Consider the following 12255-nt stretch of genomic DNA (forward strand, 5'->3'; position numbering starts at 1 on the left):
CACTGGTGTGTATGTAAATATAAATACATTTGTTTTAGATAAGCTTTCATGTCTGTTACAACCTGCATCATATGTATGAATATGCTACCTATTTTATTAATGTTGCATGGTGTGTACACAAGCTTATTTAATACGTTTGAATTGATAAATGTAATAAACCCCAATACACTACATCAAATGGGCCTTTTACATGCAGTGTTATTCACGAGAGGGGAGAGGTATCGAAAGAGACTAAACCAGACATTTGTCATTGAGGTCAGGTTTTTCTTTTGTAGAATGGTTAAAACAGTGGGGGTGGGGAAATCCTCATTACATGTACCCATTTCAAAATAGTGAAGCCTTTGTTGAAAAAGACAAAACAAACATTGTTTCTAAAGCCTTTTTTTTGCGTTGGAACAGTGAAACTGTAAATTAGTGGACTATTCGACAGTATATAGCATCCTTAGTTTTTTGATTTGTCATTTACTTACACTCCTGTCCTCAACAAACACGGTCAGATTGTAACTGTGTCTGGTAACTAATTTACAACCGTTAGTGTTTGGGGTTTAAAGTCCACAAGCATTAAAATCCCCTGACCCAGAATTAACAAAGCTACATTGTCAGTATTCATGACACAGGTTCCTGTTGAACATGGATACCTGCAGCCATCTATGTGCCTGTCTTTGCCCCTTCCCTGGGTGGATTTGTGAATACTAGTGAGGCCTGGCTGGATAACAATCATAGAATATGTTTCAGCAGTGTCAAGGGAGTCAGGTGGCTGAGTGGTGAGGGAATCGGGCTAGTAATCCGAAGGTTGCCAGTTCGATTCCCGGTCATGCCAACTGACGTTGTGTCCTTGGGCAAGGTACTTCACCCTACTTGCCTCGGGGGAATGTCCCTGTACTTACTGTAAGTCGCTCTGGATAAGAGCGTCTGCTAAATGACTAAATGTACACAAAAAAATACACAAAGACACTGGCTCATTAATCAGCATCACTATTACCAAGCAAATATCAGAATATGCTCCTGACCTCCTTGTTAAATATAGACACGGACCCCTGCAAACAGACACGCCTTCAGAAAGAAACAGCTTGAATCCTGCCGTTATGTTAAGACTGCATTGTTGTCAATTTCCTCTTCAGTTGAGCTGATTAGGACAATAAACAATAAGCAAAGCTATGGGGGATACCTTAAAAGGGGATTTCAGAGAGACCGCTATGTGACCCTACTGGAATGGGAGCAATACAGTTTATACTTCCATCCTGCCTTGCTTTTTATGTGTGCTTGATGATGACACATCATCCCAGATGGTGACAACAGGATACACAAGACTCGCCTTGATAATGTGCTTCCCTTCCCATGCTCGCTCCCCCCCTTTCCCTCCCTGCCGTGCTTTCATGCACCCCTCCCTTTGTCATGTATCGACAGGCAGAGCTAATCTTTGCAGAGTCTCCACCCCTCTTCTGAGAACACATACTGTACACTCACACTTGGGAGTTTCGTTCAGGACCAGCAGCACAGATGAGAAACAGAATCGGCTACTTGTGGAACTTTCTATGGAATGGACATACTTCTACAAGTGATGCCTCTGACATCCTGAGGAAGTACCTTACACTGTAGAAATAAACTCAAGCAGCAGGTAACCAACGATGAAAGGGTGTTTGTTTTTGTGTAGTCTGCCTGTGTTAACTACTTTCTAGAGCATTAGGAGCGCTAGGAGCGGTTTCCCTGCCGTTTCCTCACAGTGGGAGGGTCCCTCTTGCTCCACTCTACCTGACGCTATTTCTCTTAGGGGACTGTCTTCTTTCTTGAAGACAGTTCATCCCTCCACCTTCGGATCACAGGATCCATTCATCTTAAACATTGTATCTCTCAACAGTCTCTGTTCCTGTCTTTATCTCTCCAGACCTCTAGCTCACATCCTCAGTACCTCTTTGGCAGTCACCTTCCCCTCTCCACACCTCTTCCTCCATCTTTCCAGCCCCCCCCCCAGCCACCCAGAAGCAGCAGTCATGGATCTGTCTCTGTGGCAGTACCAGTTCCGGATCATCATGCTAGGGGACTCGACGGTGGGTAAGTCGTCCCTGGTGAAGCGCTACACGGAAGACATGTTCCTGGAGTACATCAATGAGACGGTGGGCGTGGACTTCTACGTTCACTTCCTGGAGGTGGAGCCTGGTGTCAGAGTCAAGCTGCAGTTCTGGGACACCGCTGGCCAGGAGAGGTTCAGGTGCATGTTTATGTTCAAACCTTTTGCCGTTCAGTGTGTCTATCACAACCTTCAAACATAATTCAGTCTATAACTGTAGAGTCATGTACAATGTATACAATGACATTAAGCCTAGTGAAAAAGACCATTGCCAGTACTGACTGTACAAGCTGGGGGATCTGAACTTCCCTGTTGGGTTGAATCCTCACAATGAGACAACCAGGATATATAGGATCAATGCAAACATTGTACTTTATTTGAATAAACTGAGAATACATAAGAATGTTACCGTTTGAACACAAACGATACTGATAAAATAATTAAATCTACCTCAGAAGGTGTATTGTACTGGCTGTACAAAGCGACATGAAACATATTTGGATTTATAAATGATCTATGGCTCTCCCTTTACAGTGAAGTAACGAGACAGCCTCTTGTTGTTTTGATGTATTTATAACACGGTTAACCACCCCCTCCCTTCTTTCTCTCAGGTCAGTGACCCGCTCCTACTATCGTAACTCAGTGGGTGGCCTGCTGGTGTTTGACCTGACCAACCGGGCGTCCTTCGAGCATGTGCTCCAGTGGCACGCTGAGGTGTGCGAGCGGGTCAAGCCCCACGGCGTGGTGTTCGTCCTGGTGGGCCACAAGAACGACTGTGACCACGACCAGGAGAAGCGGGTGGTGGGCCGCCCGGAGGCCGAGAAGCTGGCCGAGAAGCTGGGCGTGCCGTACGTCGAGGCGTCGGCGAAGAGCGGAGAGTGTGTGGCGGAGGCCTTTGAGCTGCTGACGCGCAGAGTGTACCGGGGGATGCTGAGCGGAGAGGTGCAGCAGAGGGAGGGATGGGACGGGGTCAAGAGCTCCTCTCCGCAGAAGCTCAGCCGTCAAAGCTATCAGCCGGACAAAAGCAGCAAGAAGTGCTGTTGAACCTAACTGGCTTCCTCATTGAGATGCAAACTTCTGGATCGAGGTTGGTTAGAGGCATGATATGGACTGGCTTTATGACTGTGATATGAGTGCTTCCCTCTCAGATATGACAAAACCAGTGTTCCCCATGTGCACATCACAATGACCTGACGTGAGGCATTCAACAGGCAAGTCAGATTACGGGTGCAGAACGTGTTGTCTTCATTGCATAATAGTTGCTGTACAGGTTAAAGAAAACGTGCAGATGTGGTAATTTGGTTCATGTTCATATCAAAGCCAAATTGCCAAATTATATTCTTCCAGTATTCTGTTAGATGCATCTGCACTGGCTATGATTTCCAAAGGCCATTGTATATTTTGTATGTTCTGTATGGGCTCTCGACTTATCCCTCCTGCTTCAATTTGTAACTCACAGAATTGAGTTAACAAAGGTGAACTGAGTGTTGCAATGACTGAATAGAGGACAAAAGCATCACGACAGCCAAGTGAATACAATAAAGACACAGCCAAAGGGAAATATGAATCTTGTTTTATTTATTTGATGGATTAAAAAGAAAACGGTTTAACTAGAACACTGCCATCCAAAGTCAATGGCGTTTCCTCCATCCCCACAAATACCCATTAAGCATACCCTTAACCCCATTTCACCAGTCTGGCAATACAAGCCAGACTATACACTTCCACTATTCATTTCGAATAATATCAAGTCGTTTTTAGTGACGTATGAAAAGACAAGTTCAACTCAACGGTGAAGGTGTCAGCTGACGAAAAACACGCTGATATCAGGTTACCGTGGAAACATACCAAAGCCAGTGCACCTTTCTGACGTTACATCAAGTGGGAACAGCTCGCGTACGTAGCAGGAAAGATCCTGACTACGTTCATCAAACACAACAGCGAACGCATGCCATACAGAATAAGATGAGACAATGAAAACTGACAACAGTTGCATTTGGTGGTAGCCTAGCGACCTAGATTTCAAAAAGGTTGATTAAAATCAATACTCTAGGTTGATTTATTATTTACAGAGGTGTGACTATCCACAACCTTTCTTACAGTTTTTCAAAATGACTGTTCTAAAGCATCTACCAAGTGGACGAAGACATATCAACAAAGACATGTGAGTAGACAACACAGTCAATAACATGGACAACACTCTACTAAAAGTATATCAAAAAGGCATGATGGATGCACTAACAGACCCCCAATCCCAACAACAGGCTTCTGCGACTGCGTGAATGGTACACACATGATGGAGGAGGAGAGCTTCTTTGTGTGGCCAGCATGTTGTGAACAGCACTTCAAAAAGGATCAACAAGTTCTTTATGCTTTTCTGTGGGGATGGTTGGTGGTAAAGAAAACATCTATGGGTAGGGGGGTATGAGAAGACAATAACAATACGAGGTGAAACGACAGAGGCATTTCCCCACAGCACCAGACGTTTACAGTTCACCTCTCTCCAATCCACACATTCTTCATAATATAATCACCCCCCTACTAAAAAACAAAACAAAGACCTTTTCGAAAGATAAACTAAAAAGCGCAGAGTAGTTGGTGTGGCTCACGGCTTCCGTCCAGGGTCTTGCTACTTTTTGGTTGTTTTGCGGATCAGTGCCATTCTCTGTAAATGAGAAGCATTCAAACATTTAGACAAGAACTCCCTTCGGTAGCCACCGAACGAAACCACGACTGAATTCCCACGTAGAAAAACCCATGTGCCGACGGGATCCACGGCTGTGACTGCGTGAGGTCAGAGAGAGAGAGAAGTGGATCAACATACCTGTTTGTGGGCCTCTGTGGTACATGCCTTCTTGTACGGCCGAATCTCATCTGAGCCATAGCCAGGAATCCACATGTTCCACTGGCGTTCTGAGGAGGAAAAAGGCGAGAAAGAGAGAGGGAGATACAAAGGCACAGTGTTTACATTTACATTTAGCAGACACTCTTATCCAGAGCGACTTACAGTAAGTACAGGGACATTCCCCCGAGGCAATAAGGGTGAAGTGCCTTGCCCAAGGACACGTCAATTGGCACGGCCGGGAATCGAACTGGCAACCTTCAGATTACTAGTCCGATTCCCTAACCGCTCAGCCACCTGACTCCCCAGGTGTTGATATGAGTAGAGTCACCCTCAAGTCAGACACGAAGGCTGATGGCGCCTCTAGCGACGCAGGCGTCTAGTCAGAGGCTCACCTAGATGTAGCTGGACGTCCTTCACCTCCAGGGTGTTGGACTTGCGGTGGCGGGCCAGCTGGCAGGCAGCCGTGACAACGCTCTCGATGAAGTCATCTGCGATCTGCAGCAGCATCTGAGAGGGAGAGACGGGGTGGGGTCGTGTCAAAAGAGGGCCTTCTAGGAAATCCAACGATATCGGATTGAGTTTGGGTGGGAGTTTAAATGTGAGCCCGACCTCTTCCACATCTTCATCCAGCTGCTCGTTGGGGTCGATCTCTCTCACCAGGTCCTGCAACTTCTTTTTGCTGAGCACCTGGGCAGAGGGTAAAGGTGTATTTGAAGTACAAAGTTGACTAGAGAAGTGTCATGATATGCATACAATTCAAACTTCAGTACTTAAGTTATAAGAGCTAATAAGGTTTGAGGTCAAATAACCCTCCTGACTAAACGGACCTGAGTTCCCTCTGGACTAATTCTGCCAGCAGGGCCCGATGTACCCAGAGCTTTCCCTGGTGCAGCGGTGCTGTTGGCCATACTGGTGGCGAGAGGCGGCGTGGAGGAAACCTCGGATTTCACGGTGAAGAAGTTTGCGCGGCTACTTTGCGGTTGATACTGTGTCATAGTCTGCCTCACACTCTGGTGTGCAGTGAGGACCACTCTTTTCCGGTCCAGATGTTACACGGTCTTAACGGACCAGGTCTGTGGTTCTAGAAAAGAGCAAGAGATTGGTGACTGACATTGAGTAGACCCTTCCCTGAAAGTTCTTAACCAGCTATGTTAGACATGTCAAACAACTTTGCTAGCTAGCTCACTTTATAACACTCGCTAAATTCCTTGCTAACTACATAAGATAGCTAACGTTTGATAGCTTGGTCGAGTTACACGATGGTGTTGCATTTAAATATTCCGATCGCCACCAAAATAGTATTTGGTATGTATTTAATTAGTTAAGTTGCAAGATAAAGTGACAATTGGGCAAATTCACAAGCTGGCTCGCAAGATGATTGACGTGCTACAGCTAGTCCTACGGTACTGTAGCTAACGTTGCATTGCAAAACGAAAACACAAGACTTGATTCTTCTGTGTCCCAGCATCTGCACGTTTTATTTGAACCATACCTGCTCAAACAAATACTATCTCTCCATGTCTAACTTTTTTGACGATATATCATTCAAATTTGAGCTATTTCGAGCAAATAATCCGTTTGTAGACGACTGCTGCTGACAACACAAGTGATCGCTTCTTCTGTTGCAAAATAGACTAGTACTTAGAACTTCCGTTTTCTCTGGTTAGGTTTCCGGTTAACACATTTAGCGTACTCATGCCCTCTAGTGGCTGATAAAATGTAACGCGCATGTTACCTTATAATTTTCAAGAAGGCTGTCAAATAGTTTTTTGTTGTTGCTGTAACTGTAAATAACCTTTCAACTGCCACCCGGAAACTCAGTTATACGATCAATTGAATTGTCATCTGTCTTTTCGTGAGAAAACCACAAATACCCTCGGGCTATTCATGTATCAAACATGAGTTGTTTCGGGTATAATATGACAAATCAAAGTAGAAGTCAGTGCAGATAAATTGCTACCATAGCATTCTGAGACCATTTTCAAAATAGGCCTACTGACTCAACAAAAAGACATCAGAACATGTTATTCAAAACAGTGTAACCGAAAGCAACATATTGCTGAAGTAGGAAGTTCGATCCAATTACTAAAACGAAAACGAATAGCCTAGTCAACCGAAATTACAATGAGGCTCAAGTGCCACGAAAACCATACGGACGCGGTAGCAGGCTCAGCGTATAAACACGCCGAAACATGATCGTTTCAGCACTTTTTATTTTCATACTAGTCCGGTAAATACTGGGGTCACTGAACTTTGGGATACAAGTTGACAGTTAAGCGCCTCCTTGGTAACTCTCCTCTTGGACACTGCTTGGAAACAAATGACGCACTTATAGTAGGCATTGTTTTATCTGCGTAGCGGAGTTCACAATTATCCTCCAAACAGAAAGTTGGACACTAAATTTTAATATAGCTTGACATTGTAATAAACATTGAGGCTAGTAGCCAACTGATGTATCACACATAGTCTTAAGTCATAGATATTGTTGGACCAAAAACGAGATGTCCACAGCCACGCCCCCTGAAAGGTTGTATAAATAGATACAACCAAACTTTCATTTTAGACGTTCAGAAACTTTCTGGTGAAGACGAAAAGACAATTCAACCATCGACTTTCACTAGTGTCAAAAGACATGAAGGCATTTCTGCTTCTCACAATTGTGGCGACTGTACACATTCTTGGCTGCTATGGTAAATATAACCTTTTTCAAAGAAACGATCTATTCCTCGTCTATAGCTCAGTTATCAGCAGCACTCAACTTCCCTGTGCCTATTTGTACGTATTTCCATTGTTTGTATAAAACAACATTTAAACTGATTCAGAAACACAATAGTGTATAATGTATGTATGTAGGCCCTATGTAGGTTATGTAAGAATGTAATTGTATGTATGTACATGTTTTTACAGTAATACTGTACAATCTGTTATGTCTGTCCAATTTGTGTACAGGACTAAAATAAGTGTGTGTATGATGTTTATATTGCTAATTGTATTAGCAATATAATTGCTAATTGTAGTCAAACATTATTGTAGGGGAAGTGGAATTCCCCTGGAAATTCATTTGAATGTGAAATAGAAAGTGGTCAACCTTGGTCAGACACCAAGGTTTAGAGCTGTATGCATTACATGTAGTTTAATAAAGACATCATTTTAGACTATAATTTTTTCATTCTTTACTGTCGTCTCATGGAATAGCTCAGAAATTCAATTCAGTGTAACACTTTAATTTGTTGCACAGAGAGGACAAACAGAGCTCGACCACTATTAAAAGTGCGTGTTGTGATGCATTTCCTCAAACGTCTGAGGCCAGTAGGGGGCATCTTGCTATCACGATCATCTCTAAAACAACAGAACCTGTTCTTCGTGTAGTTCCTCTATTTGGCTTGTTGGCTAGACGCCAACCCTGCCTGTGCAGACAAAGATCCGGAAAGAGAAGGCGTTGTTTAAAAAAAAAATTGCACTGCACCAAAAACTGCAGCCCAAAGTAAAAAGTTAGCACTAGAAACTGTTTCTGTGTCACTTCTCTTTTCTCGTTTCTTTGTCAACATAAGTCAACTGACACAATTTTCATGTTTGTTGTTCTTCCTTTGTTTCTGTAGCTGCCTTGATAATCCAGGGGCCAGCCCAGCCGGTCCTGGAAGGGGAGCAGGTCACCTTGGAGTGTCTGATCTCAGAGTCGGACCTCAACATCAGTCAGGTCCACTTTGAGCGCTATGCTAAGGTGAAATGCCACAGCCTTCAACAACAGCAGCAACATAACAGTGGTGCATTAGGTTCATGAGAGATACTAAGTTACTCACCCAGATTCAAATCTCACATGAGTGTTCTGGCTGCCATCCAGTTACATGCCAAGGTTACGTTTATTTGAGACTATTGTGTTTAATGTCGCACAGTTTGATATTATACTGTACTGTTACTGGGCCACAATTTGTTCTGCATGTTTGCTCACGGTAAACAAATCACATGGCTTATCATCGGCTTTTTGATTGGCTGTTCTTTGAAGTGAATCAACATTCCTTATAACAAATGACAATTCCTTCTTTCCAGTCCCTGAACCCGCATGACAGTGCAAGTTTTTGTTGTTTGTAGATTAGGTAAATGGCATTCTTTTAAAATCTCTCTCTCTCTCGCTCTCCCTCCCTCCCTCTCTCTTCCTTTGTCTGTCCCTCTCTCCCTCTCTCCCTCAGTACATGAGTAAGTGGTACAACCTGGAGCCAGAGGGCTACTTTTACCGTCGTTGCTGGCAGTATGACGTTGACGTCAGTCGCGAGGACGGCCGGCTTCTCCTCTACATCTCTCAGATCTACAGCTACTCCCAGGGCCCCTACCGCTGCGTGGCAGGAAATGCCACCGCTTCAGACAACTCCTCCGAGCCCCTGTCCATCACTGTGAATTGTAAGTATGGGCTGGCGGCTGGGGGTACGTGGGACCTTAGTCAGTGATCGGATTATATCAGAGATCTTTTTTTCTGTAGTGACTGGCTTATCAAAATACTCAAGAAACTCAGAAAACAAGCATTTGATTCATGGATTATCAAATTTACTAACTTCAAGTTCCTTTTAGATGACCCCTATTGGGGAGACAGCCCATAATAACCCTAAATACATAGTTCAGGTGTGTCCAAAGTTCGGAGATCACGTACCTTCATACGCACCCTAAGCTTCCAAAAGTTTGTAGCCTTCGACCGCTAACTGAGACACCAGCAACAATGATGTAGGACATGAGGGAGGCAGGGGGAGATGGATGGTGTGCCGGCTTAGTTCTCTTTACCTCCTCAGTGGTGACCGAATTGACCGTAATGTCCTTTGATAGGCTCTGCTACCGCTGGCCGATCAATAGGGAGGAATGATTAGAAGCGACAGTGATGGGAAGAGAACACAAGCTCGATGGGAGGAAGGCTTCTTCCATTGACGTACACACAGGAGAAAAATGAACCATTATACACAACAGCAAGCCATTGTTGAGACCGGCCGAGGAAGGAGGCCAATTATCATAACTATTGATAGTCCCGGCCCCCCGGGGTTGGGTGGGGAGGGCTATCAAAAAGAGAGGGAAATAGACTCGAGGAACTGAATCTGTTTACCTCGGAAACTCTGTGTACAGACTTGCCCTCGCTCACAACCAAACACCCTCATCCTCGCCCTTACCGCGGACGATGCATCCAATTCATGCTCAAATGTCCCCCTTCCTGCGTCCTCCTTCCTGCGTCCTCCTTCTCCCTCTCAGACATGCGGGACGTCTCCGTGCACAGAACGGGCTTCACCCGCTACTTCAGCAGCAGCATGCAGGACCTGCGTGTGCCACTAGGGGACGATGTGGAGGTGGAGTGCACCGCCACAGCCTCTGAGACTCCAGACTACTACTGGCAGAAGGAGGTGAGAGTCAGGGTTTTTCTTGGTTCGGAAAGTTCCGGGTTTCTTTTTCTTCATGCGGTTAGTTCTCTATCGAGTACAGTCTCTCCTACTTCCTTCTGAGTACCCTGAAACATGAATTGATCAAAACCATGCACACGCAACACATATACACACACACACACATTTTACTCTCACTTTCTCTCTCTCTCTCTCTCTCTCTCTCTCTCTCCCTCTCTATCTCTCTCTCCCTCTCTCTCTCTCTCTCCCTCTCTCTCTCTCTCTCTCTCTCTCTCTCTCTCTTTCTTTCTATCCTCAAGAAGTGGTCCTCCTGTAGTCACTGAATCACTAAAGGATTCTTGGTCTGGCCCTTCTCACTTGTGGATGCAGCTAGCCCACTTACAGAGGATTAATAGAGTAATGAGGGATACCCAAGAGGCAGTCAACCTGAAAACAATTAGGTGGATAGATTCTTAATGATTTTTTCCTCCGTGTTTGCTTAACCATAGCTGAATTGTTTGACTGGCCGTTGCCATAGCTACAACACCCTTACCCACGGTCATGACAACATCTCAAGATTGAATGTCAAAGTTGTAACAGTCTTGTGCAATGACAATGACTAATAATGTCTTTGCTTCCCCCTAGGGTTAGGGTTAGAGCAGTAGCACTTCTCAGTTCCACCTAAGCATTTAGACATAGCGACGCATGCAGTCGTGATTGATGACTTGCCCTTTAGTTATTTGATTTGATCTGAAGGATTAGGTTAATGTCCCTATTTATCAATCCTCCCTAATCTATTTTCACTGACATTCGATCCAAGTTCCAATTAAACAGCCTTGCTTTTTTGCCTATTGTAGGTAACTTTTTCAAGAGTTTATATTTTTTTCACTGACCAGTGTGTGAAGGGAAACATCTGTCTTCACGAGTCGTTATCGCTCTGTTCTCCAAGCTCCACCCTCTCTCTACCTGTCCATTCAAACACTGCTGAATTTGCATAAACATTTAAACATTGGCGCAGAGTACAATAACTTCTGACTGGAAAGTGCGCAATCAGTGTTTGCTTCTGTGTTTGTGTGTGGGTGTACGTGTACATATAAATATGTGTGTGTGTGTTAATATGTTGGTCTGTGTGAGTGTACAAGTGTGTGTTTGGCGGGAGGGAGGGCAAGGGGTCTGAAGAGCCGCACAGTCCAGGCTAGATGACAGACAGCAGCTGGAAGCAGTAGACAGGAAAACTGGCTCTGGAGAAAGGCTTCCGGATGGAGACAGGATGGAGTCCGATTGGAGCGCACTGGGAGCCAATGGATTTGCATACAGAATGCAATTTTGGCCAAACCTGGCCTTTACTGGAAATCCTCTTAATTCAGCTCCCATTCAATTCGAAATGGACTTTCTTGGCAAGGGCAGGGACTTCCAGGAGCCAATTCATTTGCATGGTGTAATAAAAAAAGAGATTCTGTGGGTTTGTTACAGTCCTCGTCGTGTTGTTCTCCCTCGTTATTTCTATACTTCCCTTGTCTGGTGTTCTCTCTTTCTCAGTAATGGTTTTGCTATTTTGGTGTCAACAATTCCCCCCCCCCTCGTGAGTTCATTATGTGTAGAATTTACAGTGTGCTCCCGTGCAGCGGTTCTTCGTTCTTACTTGAATCTGGGTCATTGATGGGCGTCTATTTTATAAATGGGTTTATTCAGGAGAGTTAGTGCCCAGGTAAACACACTATGTTCAGGGGTTTATTGTGTCCTCTGTGAATGCAACCAACACAATAACAATCACCTCTTTTGGTTGTTATTTCTTTGTCTCTATTTTACTTCCTCCCTCTCTCGTCTCTCTCTCTCTCTCTCTCTCTCTCTCTCTCTCTCTCTCTCTCTCTCTCTCTCTCTCTCTCTCTCTCTCTCTCTCTCTCTCCCTCTCTCTCTCTCTCTCTCTCTCTCTACCTCTCTCTCTCTCTCTATCGTCTCTACCTCTCTCTCTCTCTCTATCGTCTCTACCT

At 44.6% G+C, this 12255-nt stretch overlaps 3 protein-coding genes across 6 annotated transcripts in view; 2 read left to right on the forward strand and 1 right to left on the reverse strand.

Moving 5' to 3' along the window:
- Positions 1-1433: 1433 nt before the first annotated feature.
- On the forward strand, positions 1434-4626 carry rab42b (RAB42, member RAS oncogene family). Of its 3 annotated transcripts, none has more exons than XM_062465671.1 (3): positions 1434-1618; positions 1886-2209; positions 2680-4626. In XM_062465671.1, the coding sequence occupies exons 2-3, from the start codon at positions 1992-1994 to the stop codon at positions 3110-3112; spliced, it is 651 nt and encodes a 216-aa protein (XP_062321655.1). In that variant the 5' UTR covers positions 1434-1618; positions 1886-1991; the 3' UTR covers positions 3113-4626. The 3 variants fall into 3 exon arrangements, with proteins under 3 accessions (XP_062321655.1, XP_062321658.1, XP_062321657.1); XM_062465674.1 differs by having other exon boundaries at positions 1961-2209; XM_062465673.1 differs by lacking the exon at positions 1434-1618 and having other exon boundaries at positions 1819-2209.
- Positions 3622-6974, reverse strand: taf12 (TAF12 RNA polymerase II, TATA box binding protein (TBP)-associated factor). Of its 2 annotated transcripts, none has more exons than XM_062465679.1 (6): positions 6406-6974; positions 5741-5986; positions 5523-5600; positions 5306-5420; positions 4893-4981; positions 3622-4733 (listed from the first exon to the last, which is right to left on the reverse strand). In XM_062465679.1, exons 2-6 carry the CDS (start codon positions 5906-5908, stop codon positions 4698-4700), a joined length of 486 nt encoding a protein of 161 aa, XP_062321663.1. In that variant the 5' UTR covers positions 5909-5986; positions 6406-6974; the 3' UTR covers positions 3622-4697. The 2 variants fall into 2 exon arrangements, with proteins under 2 accessions (XP_062321663.1, XP_062321662.1); XM_062465678.1 differs by having other exon boundaries at positions 5741-5994; positions 6406-6922.
- A 468-nt stretch (positions 6975-7442) lies between these two features.
- The window catches only part of si:ch211-79k12.1 (uncharacterized protein LOC568891 homolog), a 9112-nt gene continuing 4299 nt past the window's right edge, over positions 7443-12255 (forward strand). Inside the window, exons 1-4 of the mRNA XM_062465650.1 lie at positions 7443-7603; positions 8513-8634; positions 9101-9308; positions 10140-10288. Coding sequence (XP_062321634.1) covers positions 7546-7603; positions 8513-8634; positions 9101-9308; positions 10140-10288 — 537 coding nt within the window. The 5' untranslated portion in view covers positions 7443-7545. The remainder of the gene's footprint in view (positions 7604-8512; positions 8635-9100; positions 9309-10139; positions 10289-12255) is intronic.

This window comes from Osmerus eperlanus, chromosome 7 (genome assembly GCF_963692335.1).
Source record: "Osmerus eperlanus chromosome 7, fOsmEpe2.1, whole genome shotgun sequence".
Lineage (NCBI taxonomy): Eukaryota > Metazoa > Chordata > Actinopteri > Osmeriformes > Osmeridae > Osmerus > Osmerus eperlanus.

What these genes read in the sequence shown, in the direction of transcription:
- rab42b (XM_062465671.1), top strand. Translation starts at nt 1,992, where the DNA reads ATGGATCTGTCTCTGTGGCAGTACCAGTTCCGGATCATCATGCTAGGG. An exon ending in GCTGGCCAGGAGAGGTTCAG is followed by an intron (nt 2,210 to 2,679) that starts GTGCATGTTTAT and finishes TCTTTCTCTCAG; the next exon opens with GTCAGTGACCCGCTCCTACT.
- taf12 (XM_062465679.1), bottom strand. Translation starts at nt 5,908, where the DNA reads ATGACACAGTATCAACCGCAAAGTAGCCGCGCAAACTTCTTCACCGTG. An exon ending in TGGATGAAGATGTGGAAGAG is followed by an intron (nt 5,421 to 5,522) that starts GTCGGGCTCACA and finishes TCTCCCTCTCAG; the next exon opens with ATGCTGCTGCAGATCGCAGA. An exon ending in CCACAGAGGCCCACAAACAG is followed by an intron (nt 4,734 to 4,892) that starts GTATGTTGATCC and finishes TCTCATTTACAG; the next exon opens with AGAATGGCACTGATCCGCAA.